At 44.3% G+C, this 15,023-nt stretch overlaps 1 protein-coding gene across 4 annotated transcripts in view; it reads right to left on the bottom strand.

Annotated features, from left to right (window-relative positions):
- UBE2K (ubiquitin conjugating enzyme E2 K) overlaps nt 1–13,759 on the bottom strand; it is a 72,038-nt gene extending 58,279 nt beyond the window's left edge. The window contains exon 1 of one of the 4 annotated variants that reach the window (XM_066386179.1): nt 13,375–13,759. In XM_066386179.1, the coding sequence (XP_066242276.1) occupies nt 13,375–13,437 (63 nt within the window). In that variant the 5' untranslated portion in view covers nt 13,438–13,759. The remainder of the gene's footprint in view (nt 1–13,374) is intronic. The other 3 variants (XM_066386180.1, XM_066386181.1, XM_066386178.1) reach the window with 3 other exon arrangements.
- Nucleotides 13,760–15,023: the final 1,264 nt, after the last annotated feature.

The raw sequence follows: 15,023 nt of genomic DNA, 5'->3' as shown, positions 1-15,023 counted from the left end.
GAAACATTTCAGGAAATGTAGAATATAATCCCTCATGAAAAGTGTTTATAAAAAACTTTAAAGTATTTTTTTAATATATATTGATCTTTTAGAAAGAGAGGAAGGGACCAAGACAGAGAAACATCAACCCACCCCTCCACCTATTCAAGCCATCACTGGTTGAGCCCTGGATATGCCCTGATTGGAGATCAAACCTGCAACATCAGCATGTCAGGACATCGCTCCAACTAACTGTTAGGCAGCCAGGGACTAAAAAGTTTTTTTTTGTTTTTGTTTTTAATTTTTTTTTTTTTTTTAATTGAAGCTAGAAACGGGGAGAGACAGTCAGACAGACTCCCGCATGCGCCCGACCGGGATCCACCCGGCACGCCCACCAGGGGGCGATGCTCTGCCCCTCCGGGGCGTCGCTCTGCTGCGACCAGAGCCACTCTAGCGCCTGGGGCAGAGGCCAAGGAGCCATCCCCAGCGCCCGGGCCATCTTTGCTCCAATGGAGCCTTGGCTGCGGGAGGGGAAGAGAGAGACAGAGAGGAAGGAGGGGGGTGGGGTGGAGAAGCAAATGGGCGCTTCTCCTATGTGCCCTGGCCGGGAATCGAACCCGGGTCCCCCGCATGCCAGGCCGACGCTCTACCGCTGAGCCAACCGGCCAGGGCTAAAAAGTTTTTTAAAAGTCTTTTTACACTCAAAACTACTGTTTTATCAATAATAAAAACAAAATATGAATAGGATGGATATATGCCAACTTCAGCATAGGGTTGGTACTTCTAAGAAGGAAGCATGGAATAGGGAAAAGGTTACACGAGTTTCATCTGCATGGTGTATTTTGGGAGAGGAGGGCTTAATCCATTTTGAATGAGGGTTATTTATGATCTGTTAAGTCTGGACCATGGGTATAAAGATGCTCATATATTAACTTCTAAGTGTATTTCATAATTTTTAAAACCATCTTTAGCCCGACTAGGCAGTGGCGCAATGTAGAAAGAGTGTCAGACTGGGACGCAGAGGACCCAGGCTCAAAACCCCAAGGTCGCCATGGCCAGTTGGCTCAACAGTAGAGTGTCAGCCTGGCGTGTGAAAGTCTTGGGTTCAGTTCCTGGCCAGAGCACACAGGAAAAGTGACCATCTGCTTCTCTACCCTTCCCCCTCTCCTTTCTCTCTCTCTCTCTCTTCCCCTCCCACAGTCAAGGCTCCATTGGAACAAAGTTGTCCCAGGCACTGAGGATGGCTCCATGGCCTCCACCTCAGGTGCTAGAATGACTCAGACTACAAGGGAGCAAGGTCCCAGATGGGCAGAGTATCGTCCCCTGGTGCGCAGGCCAGTTGGAACCTGGTCAGGTGCATGCAGGAGTCTGTCTCTCTGCCTCCCTACTTCTCACTTCAGAAAAATACAAACATCCCAAGGTCGCCAGCTTGATCTGGTTTGAGCTAGGCTCACCAGGGGTCACTCTGTCTGTAATCCTCTGGTAAAACTAATGGGCAGGAAGCAAGTAGATATGATTGTACATGATTCTTTCCACCATAATCAGTAAATGTTTCAGAGTCAAACGTTATTTTAAACCCCTGTTCCACCAACAAGTTACTGGATACTGAGAAAGTTACTTAATTTCTTCAGAGCTGCAATTTTTCTAATCTGTAAAACAGTAACATCAACCTCATAGGCTGCCATATCTGTAAAATAGCAGAAAGCAAGCATTCATCTATAGCTACTTTAAATTTTCAGTAAAAGGTGCTTGCTTTGGCTGCATATATACTAAATTTGCAGTAAAATCAAAGAATTAAGGGGAGAAAAAATGACACAGGTTTTAAATGAAGTTCTCTTACCTTCTCAGAAGTACATAAGAGAACAACACTGTGAATGTACTGTCTTCAGATGGATGTCACTGCTACTTTATACTTTCCAAGACCAAATTTTAAAATAGGAATTTTACAAAAGGATTCAAGATTACTTTGCACACTACAGGATTAGAATCTCAACTTCTTGATTCAGTTTCTGCTGATCAGAGCCATGTCAAGAAATCCAAAACAATCCTCTAATTCAGGGGTCCCCAAACTTTTTACACAGGGGGCCAGTTCACTGTCCCTCAGACCGTTGGAGGGCCAGACTATAAAAAAAACTATGAACAAATCCCTATGCACAGTGCACATCTTATTTTAAAGTAAAAAAACAAAACAGGAACAAATACAGTATTTAAAATAAAGAACAAGTAAATTTAAATCAACAAACTGACCAGTTATTTCAATGGGAACTATGGGCCTGCTTTTGGCTAATGAGATGGTCAATGTCCGGTTCCATATTTGTCACTGCTAGCCGTAACAAGTGATATGACGCGCTTCCCAAGCCGTGACACATGCATCCCGCATCACTGGAAGTAGTACTGTACGTGAGCGACGCTGCGCTTTGTGGCACTGCCACATACAGTACTCCAGGATGCATCCTGTGCTCCTCTCACTGACCACCAATGGAAGAGGTGCCCCTTCCGGAAGTGTGGCGGGGGCGGATAAATGGCCTCAGGGGGCCGCATGCAGCCCGGGCTGTAGTTTGGGGACCCCTGCTCTAATTCTTATATTATCCTAAAGACTTCCAAATAATTTACTTGTCACTTAGATCACATTTTAACACATATTCTCCAATTTCTAACTATCTTCTAAAGATTAACCAACACCTGGAGAACAAGGCCCATATTAATTCTTTTCTATTCTCCTTGGACACTAACCTCGCAGGTTGTTTTCACACAATGACAAAGAAACGCTAAAGCCCCACATGTTAAGCCTTTTCTTGAAGCAAATTCACTGAGGCTATCACTAAACCAATGAAGGAAACAGTAAGAATAAAACAGAATACTTAATTCTGACATCTTAACTGATAATCCATTTACTGAATGTCTAATGTGTCCCAGGTATTGCTGCTCTGTATGCACTGTAAAGACTCTCTTAATCTTCCTACATTTTAACAGAGAAGAAAAGTGAGATACAGAGTTAGTGCCACAGGTATAAGTAGAGAAGCCAGGACTCAAATTCCAAAGCCCACAATCTTTATCACTAAGCTGAATTTACTGTATTAAGTTTAAGAAGCAAAATATCTTTGCCTTTTGGCAAATTTAAGTTCTCACGCCATGGGAGAAAAGCAAAATACACTTATACACAAAATTCAATATTAAACTATCACTTGTTCTATTTAAAGTGTTATTGGCATTCAGCTTTTATAGTACTATTTATGAAAAGGATAATCTATAAAGCAACAATTATAATGATTGGAGTGGATTGATATGCCTGGGTTCAACATTAACCAAATATAGCAACAATCAATCTCTCCAGACCTCAGTTTCCTAATCGTAATAGATGAGGAGTGCCTGATCTGTGGTGGCACAGTGGATAAAGCCTTAACCTGGTACACTGAGGTCGCTGGTTCAAAACCCCAGGCTTGCCCAATCAAGGCACAAATAAGAAGCAACTTTGAATTGAGGCTCCTCGCTCCACCCCCATCATCATCCTCTCCCTCTCTCTCCTTCTCTTTCTAAAAATCAATGGATAAAATCTTTAAAAAAAAAAAAGAAAAGCCTGGCCAGGCGGTGGCACAGTGGACAGAGCGTTGCACTGGGATGCAGAGGACCCAGGTTCGAAACCACAAAGTCGCCAGCATGAGCTTGGACTCATCAGCTTGAGTGCGGGGTCGCTGGCTGGAGCATGGGATCATAGACATGACCCCATGGTCACAGGCTTGAGTCCAAAGGTCACTGGCTTAAGCAAGGGGTCACTTGCTTTGCTATAGCCACCCGGTCAAGGCACATATGAGAAAGCAATCAATGAACAACTAAGGAGACTAAGGAGCTACAAAGAAGAATTGATGCTTCTCATCTCTCTCCCTTCCTGTCTGTCTCTATCTGTCCCTCTCTCTGGCTGGCTGTCACAAAAAAAATAAATCACACTTTTTTTTTTTTTTTTTTTTTGGTATTTTTCTGAAGCTGGAAACGGGGAGAGACAGTCAGACAGACTCCCGCATGCGCCCGACCAGGATCCACCTGGCACGCCCACCAGGGGCGACGCTCTGCCCACCAGGGGGCGATGCTCTGCCCCTCCGGGGCGTTGCTCTGCTGCGACCAGAGCCACTCTAGCGCCTGGGGCAGAGGCCAAGGAGCCATCCCCAATGCCCAGGCCATCTTTGCTCCAATGGAGCCTTGGCTGCGGGAGGGGAAGAGAGAGACAGAGAGGAAGGAGGGGAGGGTGGAGAAGCAAATGGGCGCTTCTCCTATGTGCCCTGGCCGGGAATCGAACCTGGGACCCCTGCATGCCAGGCCGACGCTCTACCGCTGAGCCAACCGGCCAGGGCCTAAATCACACTTTTTTTTTTTTACAGAAACAGAGAGAGTCATAGAGAGGGACAGTTAGGGACAGACGGGAACAGAGAGAGATGAGAAGCATAATCATTAGTTTTTCATTGCAACACCTTAGTTGTTCATTGATTGCTTTCTCATATGTACCTTGACCCCCGGGGGGCTACAGCAGACCGAGTAACCCCTTGCTCGAGCCAGCGACCTTAGGTCCAAGCTGGTGAGCCTTGCTCAAACCAGATGAGCCCACGCTCAAGCTGGCGACCTCAGGGTCTCGAACCTGGGTCTTCCGCATCCCAGTCCAATGCTCTATCCACTGCGCCACAGCCTGGTCAGGCAGAAAAATAAATCATACTTAAAAAAAAAAACAGATGAGGAGTTTTGCGTAGATCTAAGCACTCTTGCAATTCTAATAATAAGTTTTAACACGTTTTCTAAGACAGTAGTAATATATTTTGGACAAAGATTTTGAAAGGTAGCTTTAAAAAACCTTCAAAATTAAAACAATCATATAGTACACACTCAGATCTATTCTTCAACTCAAACTCAAAGCTTATCTGTGCTATCAGAAATCAGGAAAGTGACTGGAGGGGGTGGGGGTCCTATTGTGCTGGTAAGACTGTTTCTTTAGGCCCTGGCCGGTTGGCTCAGTGGTAGAGCGTCAGCCTGGCGTGCGGAAGTCCCGGGTTCGATTCCCGGCCAGGGCACACAGGAGAAGCGCCCATCTGCTTCTCCACCCCTCCCCCTCTCCTTCCTCTCTGTCTCTCTTCCCCTCCCGCAGCCGAGGCTCCATTGGAGCAAAGTTGGCCCGGGCGCTGGGGATGGCTCCTTGGCCTCTGCCCCAGGCGCTAGAGTGGCGCTGGTCGAGGCAGAGCGACGCCCCGGAGGGGCAGAGCATCGCCCCCTAGTGGGCAGAGCGTCGTCCCTGGTGGGTGTGCCGGGTGGATCCCGGTCGGGCGCATGCGGGAGTCTGTCTGTCTCTCCCCGTTTCTAGCTTCGGAAAAATACAAAAAAAAAAAAAAGACTTTCTTTATTTGAGTGCTAATCACACTTTATTTTATGTACATCCTTTTTTGATATGAAAAGGTGATTTTTTTTTCCCCAAAGATAACTGTGAAAACACTTAGAAAGGTGCTCTAACTTCACAACTATGTTTGTATACACTAGACTTGGGCAACTTTTCTGTTCTAAATATGTAATTGTGTTCCTTGCCTAATTTTGTCAATAATCTCTGCTCCCTAGTTCCAATTTAGATACCTACAGAAGCAACCATTTACTTATAAATTACAGTATTACTGTAATTCTTTTGGGACTTCTGAAATTTGAGTTCAATCTTTTTTTTTTTTTTTTTTTTTTGTATTTTTCTGAAGTGAGAAGCAGGGAGGCAGAGAAACATACTCCCACATGCACCTGACCAGGATACACAAGGCATGCTCACTAGGCCATGCCCTGCCCATCTGGGGTGTTGTTCCATTGCAACCGGAGCCATTCTAGCACCTGAGGAGGAAGCCATGGAACCATCCTCAGCACCTGGGTCAACTTTGCTCCAAGGGGAAGAGAGAGACAGAGAGGAAAAAGAGGGGGAAGGGTGCAGAAACAGATGTGCCCTGGCTGGGAATCAAATCCGGGACTTCCACATGCTGGGCCAATGCTCTACTGCTGAGCCAACCGGCCAGGGCCGAGGTCAATCTTAACTTTCCTTTAAAACTTAGTTCAAGAACCTCTCTACATACACATACCCTCAGAACTTCCTATCTCCAATCCGGTAAGTTTTGGGGGGTTGTAGTCAATATGCCCAATAGCTGCTGACAACATTCACTGGAAAAAAATAATATATGTTCATTAGAGAGAGGTGACATACTAGGGGCCCTAGATGAATCTAATTTTTGCCTGATGGACACAAATAAAAGTCTTTATAATAGCAAAGTAAAACAAGAATGTACCCCCATCAGTATTACTTTGACAAGCTTTTAATTTTTAACTTTTTACCCAATCTATAAGCTTCCCTTGTTCAACCCACACACAGAACGCTAAAAGGCACACTACTTAAATAAGTTACTAACCATGTTCACTGCAGCATTATTCAGTGGCCAAGACATGGAAATAACCAAAGTATCCCTCAGTAGATGACTGGATAAAGAAGATGTGGTACATATATAAAATGGAATCCGGCCTGACCTGTAGTGGCGCAGGGGCTAAAGCGTCGACCTGGAAATACTGAGGTCGCCTGTTCGAAACCCTGGGCTTGCCTGGTCAAGGCACATATGGAAGTTGATGCTTCTAGCTCCTCCCCCCTTCTCTCTCTCTGTTTCTCTCTCTCCCTCTCTCTCTCTCTCCACTCTAAAAATGAATAAATAAAATTTAAAAAAAAATAGTAAAATGGAATCCTACTCAGCCATAAGAAAAGATGGTCTAGCCCTGGCCGGTTGGCTCAGCGGTAGAGCATCGGCCTAGCGTGCGGAGGACCTGGGTTCGATTCCCGGCCAGGGCACACGGGAGAAGCACCCATTTGCTTCTCCACCCCTCCACCGCGCTTTCCTCTCTGTCTCTCTCTTCCCCTCCCGCAGCCAAGGCTCCATTGGAGCAAAGATGGCCCGGGCGCTGGGGATGGCTCTGTGGCCTCTGCCTCAGGAGCTAGAGTGGCTCTGGTCGCAACATGGCGACGCCCAGGATGGGCAGAGCATCGCCCCCTGGTGGGCAGAGCGTCGCCCCTAGTGGGCGTGCCGGGTGGATCCCGGTCGGGCGCATGCAGGAGTCTGTCTGACTGTCTCTCCCTGTTTCCGGCTTCAGAAAAATGAAAAAGAAAATAAATAAATAAATAAATAAATAATAGAAAAGATGGTCTAGCCTGACCAGGCGGTGGCGCAGTGGATAGAGTGTTGGACTGGGATGCAGAGGACCCAGGTTCAAGACCCCTAGGTCGCCAGCTTGAGTGCGGGCTCATCTGGTTTGAGCAAAGATCACCAGTTTGGACCCAAGGTTGCTGGCTTGAGCAAGGGGTTACTCGGTATGCTATAGCCCCATTGTCAAGGCACATATGAGAAAGCAATCAATGAACTAAAGTATTGCAACAAAAAACTAATGATTGATGCTTCTCATCTCTCTCCGTTCCTGTCTGTCCCTATCTATCCCCCTCTCTGACTCTATGTCTCTGTTAAAAAAAAAAAAAGGAAACGATGGTCTATTGTCATTCACAACAACATGGATGAATTTTGAGAACATTATGCTAAATTAAATAAGTAAATCAGAAAAAGCTAAGAACTACATGATTTCACAACATAGGTGGAATATAAAACTGAGACTTATGGACATAGACAGAAGTGAAGTGGTTATCACTTCGCTTCAGGAAGAGGGATGGGAGGAGGGGAGTAAAGGACAAATATACAGCGCCAGAAAATGACTGACTTTGGGTATGGGCACACTACGCCAGAAAATGACTGACTTTGGGTATGGGCACACTACGCCAGAAAATGACTGACTTTGGGTATGGGCACACTACGCCAGAAAATGACTGACTCTGGGTATGGGCACACTATGCCAGAAAATGACTGACTCTGGGTATGGGCACACTACGCAATCAACAGTTCAACAGCTAAAGAGATGTTTACCTGAAACCTATGTAACCGTATTGACCAATGTCACCCCATTAAGTTTAATTTCTAAATAAATAAGTTACTAAAAACAAATCACTTTTCTACTCAAAAACTGCAAATACTGGTTACACTGGTTTTTAACTAGGAAATTTCACCTTTTTCTTTAAATCAAAAAGAAAAGTATAAAAGAAAAAGATAACCATTAATTTATAAAGGGAGAACAAAGTGTTAAAAAAAACAAAGTTCAAAGCTAGTAGTAGCCATGCAATATAATTTTTTGCCTTAACTGTTTGTTCATTTACATTTTAGATAAATTATACTATACATCTTACAGAGTTAATAGACCTAAATGTTTTTCTAAAGAGTTTTGTCTATAGCAGTGGCTCTCATTATTTTGCAATGTCTAAAGATATTTTTAATTGATATAACTGGCAGGAAAAAAAGGTAGGGATGTTAGGGGGATGAGAGTTTGCTGTGCTATTATCTAGAATAATCTATATCGCCTGACCAGGCAATGGCGCAGTGGATAGAGCGTCAGACTGGGATGCGGAGGACCCAGGTTTGAGACCCCGAGGTCACCAGCTTGAGCACAGGCTCATCTGGTTTGAGCAAAAAGCTCACCAGCTTGGACCCAAGGTGGCTGGCTCGAGCAACGGGTTACTCGGTCTGTTATAGCCCCACGGTTAGGGCACATATGAGAAAGCAATCAGTGAACAACTAAGGCAGGGGTCCCCGAACTACGGCTCCCATAGGCCACATGCGACCCCCTGAGGCCATTTATCCGCCCGCCCCCCCTGCACTTCCAGAAGGGGCACTTCTTTCACTGGAGGTCAGTGAGAGGAGCATAGTTCTCATTGAAATACTGGTCAGTTTATTGATTTAAATTTACTTGTTCTTTATTTTAAATATTGTATTTGTTCCCATTTTGTTTTTTTACTTTAAAATAAGATATGTGCAGTGTGCACATATTTGTTCATAAGTTTTTTTTATAGTCCGGCCTGCCAACGGTCTGAGGGACAGTGAACTGGCCCCCTGTGTAAAAAGTTTGGGGACCAGTTGGCTCAGTGGTAGAGAGTCGGGTTCGATTCCCGGCCAGGGCACACAGGAGAAGCACCCATCTGCTTTTCCATCTCTCCCCCTCTCCTTCCTCTCTGTCTCTCTCTTCCCCTCCCACGGCCAAGGCTCCAATGGAGCAAAGTTGGCCCGGGTGCTGAGGATGGCTCTTTGGCCTCTGCCTCAGGCGCTAGAATGGCTCTGGTTGCTAGAGAGCAACGCCCCAGATGGGCTGAGCATCACCCCCTGGTGGGCATGCCGGGTGGATCCCAGTCGGCACATGTGGGAGTCTGTCTGACTGCCTCCCCGTTTCCAACTTCAGGAAAAAAAAAAAGTTTGGGGACCCCTGAACTAAGGTGTCGCAACGAAAAACTAATGATTGATGCTTCTCATCTCTCTCCGTTCCTGTCTGTCTATCCCTCTCTCTGACTCTCTCTCTGTAAAAAAAAAAAAAAGAAAAAAAAAAAAAATCTGTATCAAGCTAGATCAAACATAGTACATATATATTAAAAGGTAATAGATTCAAAAATCCATTTAAGTAAATAAGGAAAACTTAAAAGTATTCATGAAACCAATTTGTTAATGTCATGGCTTTAAATATTCCCTATGAGAATCCTAGAAAATGTTAGCCACATATAGCTACAATCTAAAAAAAACTAGCCCTGGCTAGATAGCTCAGTTGGTCAGAACATCGTCCTGATACACAAAGATTGCAGGTTTGATCCTGTCAGAAAGAGACTGATGTTTCTATCTGTCTGTCTCTCTCTAAAATCAGTAAGTTGTTTTTTTAATATGAAAAAACTATAGGTACCATAAAGCACAAGAACAAGCTAGAATATATACACTGGTTTGAGGGCATTTTAGTTCACTGAGTTTCAAATTTTGAAATACTTCCACACTAAAATGCAAATAAAGCATTTAAGTTATTTAGAGTTAACACTTATTTTAATGTTTAACAATCAGCCCAAGCAGGAGGTGGCGAGGTGGATAGAGCCTCGGAATGGGACGCAGAGGACCCAGGTTCGAAACCTCGAGGTCGCCAGCTTGAGCGCAGGCTCATCCGGTTTAAGCAAGGCTCACTGGCTTGAGCAAGTGGTTACTCGGTCTGCTGTATAGCCCCTGATCAAGGCACATATGAGAAAGCAATCAATGAGAAATTAAGGTGCCACAACAAAGAATTGATGATTCTCATCTCTCTCCCTTCTGGTCTGTCTGTCCCTATCTGTCTCTGTCACAAAAAATAAATAAATAAATAAAGTTTAACAATTAAATTAGGTGTGTTTAAATCCTTTAACTATAATACAAACAAGGATCAATTATTTTTAAATAATTAAAAGGATGACTTTATCCTCAGCAAGTCATGACAGTGTGGTTGGTACAACATAAACACAAGCAGACCTATATCCAAATTCCAAAGCTTATTTAACTTCTCTGAATCTCAATTTTCACATCTAAAAAATAGGAAATCTAACTCAAAGACCTGTTCTTGAGAATTGGCAAAAATGTACAATAAATGGCACTGAGAGCCACTCTACAAATAGTAGTTAACAATAACTGTAGTAAATAACCTATGGATACAGATTATAGTTTTTATTATATCCTCACAATCAACAATTCATTTATGTAATTTGACTCACAAAATAACTATAGAATGTACTTTAAAGCAATTTTCCATTCCCAGCAACTTTGAAACATTAGTTAAAATTCTCACTCAGATTTAAAAATTAGTATCTGACAGATAAAGGATTACTTTCCCAAAAGTCTCAAGGAAAAATTACCTAGATGGGTGCCTTTATTTACTATTTTATTTATTTTGAGTAACAAGTTCACATAACTTGATTCAAAAGGGATCTTCTGATGTATGCTGCCCGAGACACCCAAGAACCCTACACAGAAGTCACCAATCTTATCATTTCCTCATTAATCCTTTCCCTATACAAATACACATCCCTCCCACCCCATACAAATGGGGTCCTTCTCTGCAATATTCTGCATTTGCTTTATCTAGAAGGTTATATTTCACATTCCTAGAATGGTCACTTATAACTTCTTATGGCCAGAATCCAGCAAACATTAGCAGCCTTTACAAAGGTACTTAAAAGGCCAAAACAAAATCCTGTATCAACCAGTATTCTTAGCAAAAACAAGCATATAAAATTTAAACTTTTGTAAAATGGACATGTACATAAGTAACATAATGAAAACCTTGATTTCTTGACCAGCCATTCAAGATTCTGCATTTGCACACTTAAAAAGAAAACATACAGACTGTACTACAAGTCCTTCAAATAGTTCAAAATAATTCACTTATAAAACTGGCCCTATAAAAATAAAGATAAAATAAAATATTGCTGCAAATAAAACTATTTATTGATTATATCCCAAAATTAAATTATCTGACTTGAAGACTATCCTGGTGAAAAATCACCTTACATAAAACAAAGAGACCATATGAACTATGAGCCCCAATTATTACTTTTAAGTAACAGAAAATAAAGCACTATAAGTTTTATATTAAGTTTCAGGCTTGTACAACATTATTATAGAAGAAATCTTTGGGGCTGTTGGCAAAAATATTAGCTGCAATGTTTCATTATGAATATATATGTCAACTATCTTGACATATATTTTCTTATTAAATAAAAAAATAAAGTCATTGTTTCACTGCATATCACTATAGACATTTATGTCTATTTCTGCACTGTACCACAAAAATACAAAGTCATCCTTCCATTCAAAATTTTGGCACTTGAACAAATACAGAGGTCAGAGTTCATACACATGCTCTATAAAACCAATCATTATTTTATACTATTACATTCAATAAATCTGCTACTATGTCATTTTAAAATAATTTTAAAGGACTATTTTCTCCATGTCTAATTGGAAACATACACAACCACCCACTATATATTCAGTGGCACAAATAAAGCTGAAGTGCTATCAGATATACTATTTAAATTACTCATCACATACTTAGAATGCTTAACTTCACAAATCACTGAGATTATTAAAGTATCAGCGTAAGAGAAAAATACAAACAGCAATGACCCATTCAATGATGGTATGTGACATCTTGAAAATAACCATTTCAATACTGCTTTTTAATCTTTCCATTTTAAATCCAATGAGGAAAAACAACCTGGTATTCTTGATTTAAGTTTGAAAAAATTATACTGATACTTGCATGGTTTGAGTTTGGTATCTTAATATAAATAAATGTGGCCAACACTAGAGTATCTAAATTCTGCAGGACCCAAGAGCAGCTTGAGACAAAAAAAAAGTTTTTAATCAATTCAAGGTATGTTATGATATAACTACTCAAAAAAGGGGGGGATATATAATAATGTGTTAATCTGGTGAAATCCCATGTTTTTAATACGGTTGCTTTTCAAAAGCAAGAATCAACTACTATGAAGGACACATCATAATGAAGTTTCATGGCACAACCCAGTCACAGAGGCATTGTCTTAGGAGAGGCTCTCTGATGTGTAACTTGTAGTATTTTGAAATAAGCTTCTCATACATTCTATTATTTTTTTCCTAGTTAAAAATATTTAAATGCCTTTAAACACACTAAACAACTTGCTTTTACCCAGTCAGAAGCTTTAGGTGTCAACAGAAAAGAGGCCTAGGAATTGTGGGGGACAAATGGAAATGAGATAATGGTCTAGAATGGAATTAATATCCTATCTCATGTGAAAATGTCCTTATCCCCCACTCAAGTAAGATAGTACCTCATTACTATCATACTGTCCGCCCCTTCTCTCCCAACACCCAACTAAGAGGGAGTAACTCTGACCATCCTCGTCCTTTCATCAATACCGTAGAACTCCCCCAGCTCCTGCCCTAAGGACAGGCCAGCGGAGGCCAGACAGGCTATAACCCAGAATACCCTGAAAAGTGGGGGCCTTGGAGCACCGCGGCTCTCCGGATCCAGTTACCTTTCCCCTTCCCCCAACCCTCTTCCCGGGTTTTCTCAGAAGGCTGGGCCTGCTCCCTCCACCCTACAGCCACACTCCCAGCTGCTGCCACTGCCTCGGGGTCCTCTCCGCAGCTCCCACCCCGCCGCCAAGTGCCCCCTCTCCATCAGCCCCTCAAACCGTACTCCTCGCCACACCGCCCGCCCACGAGACCGTCCATCCCAGGGCCCTGGGAGGGGAGGGGAGGAGAAGGAGGGCAGGGGAGGCAGGGGAGGGAGAGGAGGGAGAGGAGGGAGAGGAGGGAAGGAGAGAGAGGAGGGGAGGCAGGGCGGCGGGAGGGGGGCTGCTGCTCCCTCTCAGGCAGAAGGGCGGCCGCGAGCAGGGCCACCTGGGGGTTACCCAGGAAATGGGAAGTCGCCGCTGGCAGGGCCCTCCCGCCCTGGGCTGAGGTGGGGGACGTCCCGGAGTTCATTTCTGACCTCCTCGCTCTTCAGCACCTCCTTGAACTCCCGCTTGATTCGCTGCACCGCGATGTTGGCCATGTCTCCGCCCGCAGCTGATTCGTACCCGCCTCCTCCGCCACCGCTACGACCACCGTCGCCGCCGCCACCTCCTCCTCCACCGCCTCCTCCCTCGGCGATTCACACCCGAGCACACGAACACTGCCACTGCCACCCCGGCCGCCGCGCTCTCTTCAGTATGGAATCACCTCCGTGCCCGGCCACCAAAATGGCGCCAGGTCCGCGCATGCGTACGGCGCTGACCAGGCCGGGCGGCGCAGCCGCTCCCGTTGTAGCCCCATACGCCTCAGCCGCTTTCCTCGCGCCGCGCCGCGCCGCGCGTCTCCGCGGGAGCTGCGGCCGCGTGGCTCCGCCCTGCCGGCGTCTGGGGCCTGGAGGGTGCGGCTTCCGCGCTGGCGAGCCCTGCGCGGGCCCCCTCCGTAGTCTTGCTCCTCCTCCCTGGTTCGTAACGCGGTGGTGTGGTCAGCGCTTCCAGCCTCTAGCCTCTGACGAAGGCTGGAGTCGAACCTGACGGGTTCGCACGGCCCACTCGGCTTGGAGCGCCGCCCTGGCTCGGCCAGACCCCAAACCCACGGGCTCAATATGCTTGTCTGTCTTTAGTGGATGAAAACACTGTCCCAGGGCTCAGTCCGGCCCATTCTCTGCTGGTATAGGCCCAGAAAATCCACCGCGGTCCGTTTCGTTCTGCAGCCATTACAGTGCTACTATCGTTACATTCCTGCTAGGTACTACAAGTCATTGAAGCGTGTGTTTGCTCATTGTCGGGTCCCATCAGGTGTATTGGAGGCGGGAACTCCATGGAGATGCCTGAGGTGAGGTTAGAAGCCGGATGTTGATCTTTGACCTACTTAGATAATACCGCGCTGTGGAACCAAAACCATAGTTTTTAAACTTCAGTGAACATCGGAATTGATTGAGACTTTAAAACAAAACAAAACAAAACAAAAAAACCAGAACGCTAGGCCCCATCCCTAGAGTGGGGGATGGGTCTAATTTGCATTTACAATAAATTCCCAGATGCTGCTGCTTCCGCTTTTGGTTCAAGGAACAGTCTGAGAACCTCTGACCTAAGGCACGTGAAAGTGAAAAATAAGTGATAGATGCTTCTTGAGGGAGAAGGGCAGCTTTATTTCTGTAAGCCTAGGGCCTCCAACAGTATCTGGAGCAAGCAGGTTCTCAATAAATGCTGAATGAATAAATGAGTAAAGATTAGAGTAAAATGTTTACGTGGAAAGTAAGTTTGAAAGGCAACGTGAAAGTGGTTGCTAGGGTTTACGGGAAGTATTGGTGCTGAGAGAGGTACTTTGAATAGAACATTTGGAATAAGTAGTAAAGGTTATTTAGAAGTTTGTTTCATTGTACTTCATTCAGTAGAGTATCCTGTTAGTAAAATATCACAAATACACTGTGTTGGCAAAAATTACTAACATTGCAGCAGCAAAAAATCAAATAGCCACAGGGAGTGAATCATTCAGTGGATGCACATGGCAAAAAAATTTTATAAATTCCTAATACAGGAACTAAGAGATTTTTTATTCCAGCTCTCCTCCTTGCCAGCTCTCTTGCCCAGCCTTGGTTTCCTCATCTGCAAAATAAGAAAGCTGGAT

The sequence above is a fragment of the Saccopteryx leptura genome, chromosome 5 (assembly GCF_036850995.1).
Source record: "Saccopteryx leptura isolate mSacLep1 chromosome 5, mSacLep1_pri_phased_curated, whole genome shotgun sequence".
NCBI classification, from domain to species: Eukaryota; Metazoa; Chordata; class Mammalia; order Chiroptera; family Emballonuridae; genus Saccopteryx; species Saccopteryx leptura.
This window is presented reverse-complemented; position numbering and strand designations above follow the sequence as displayed.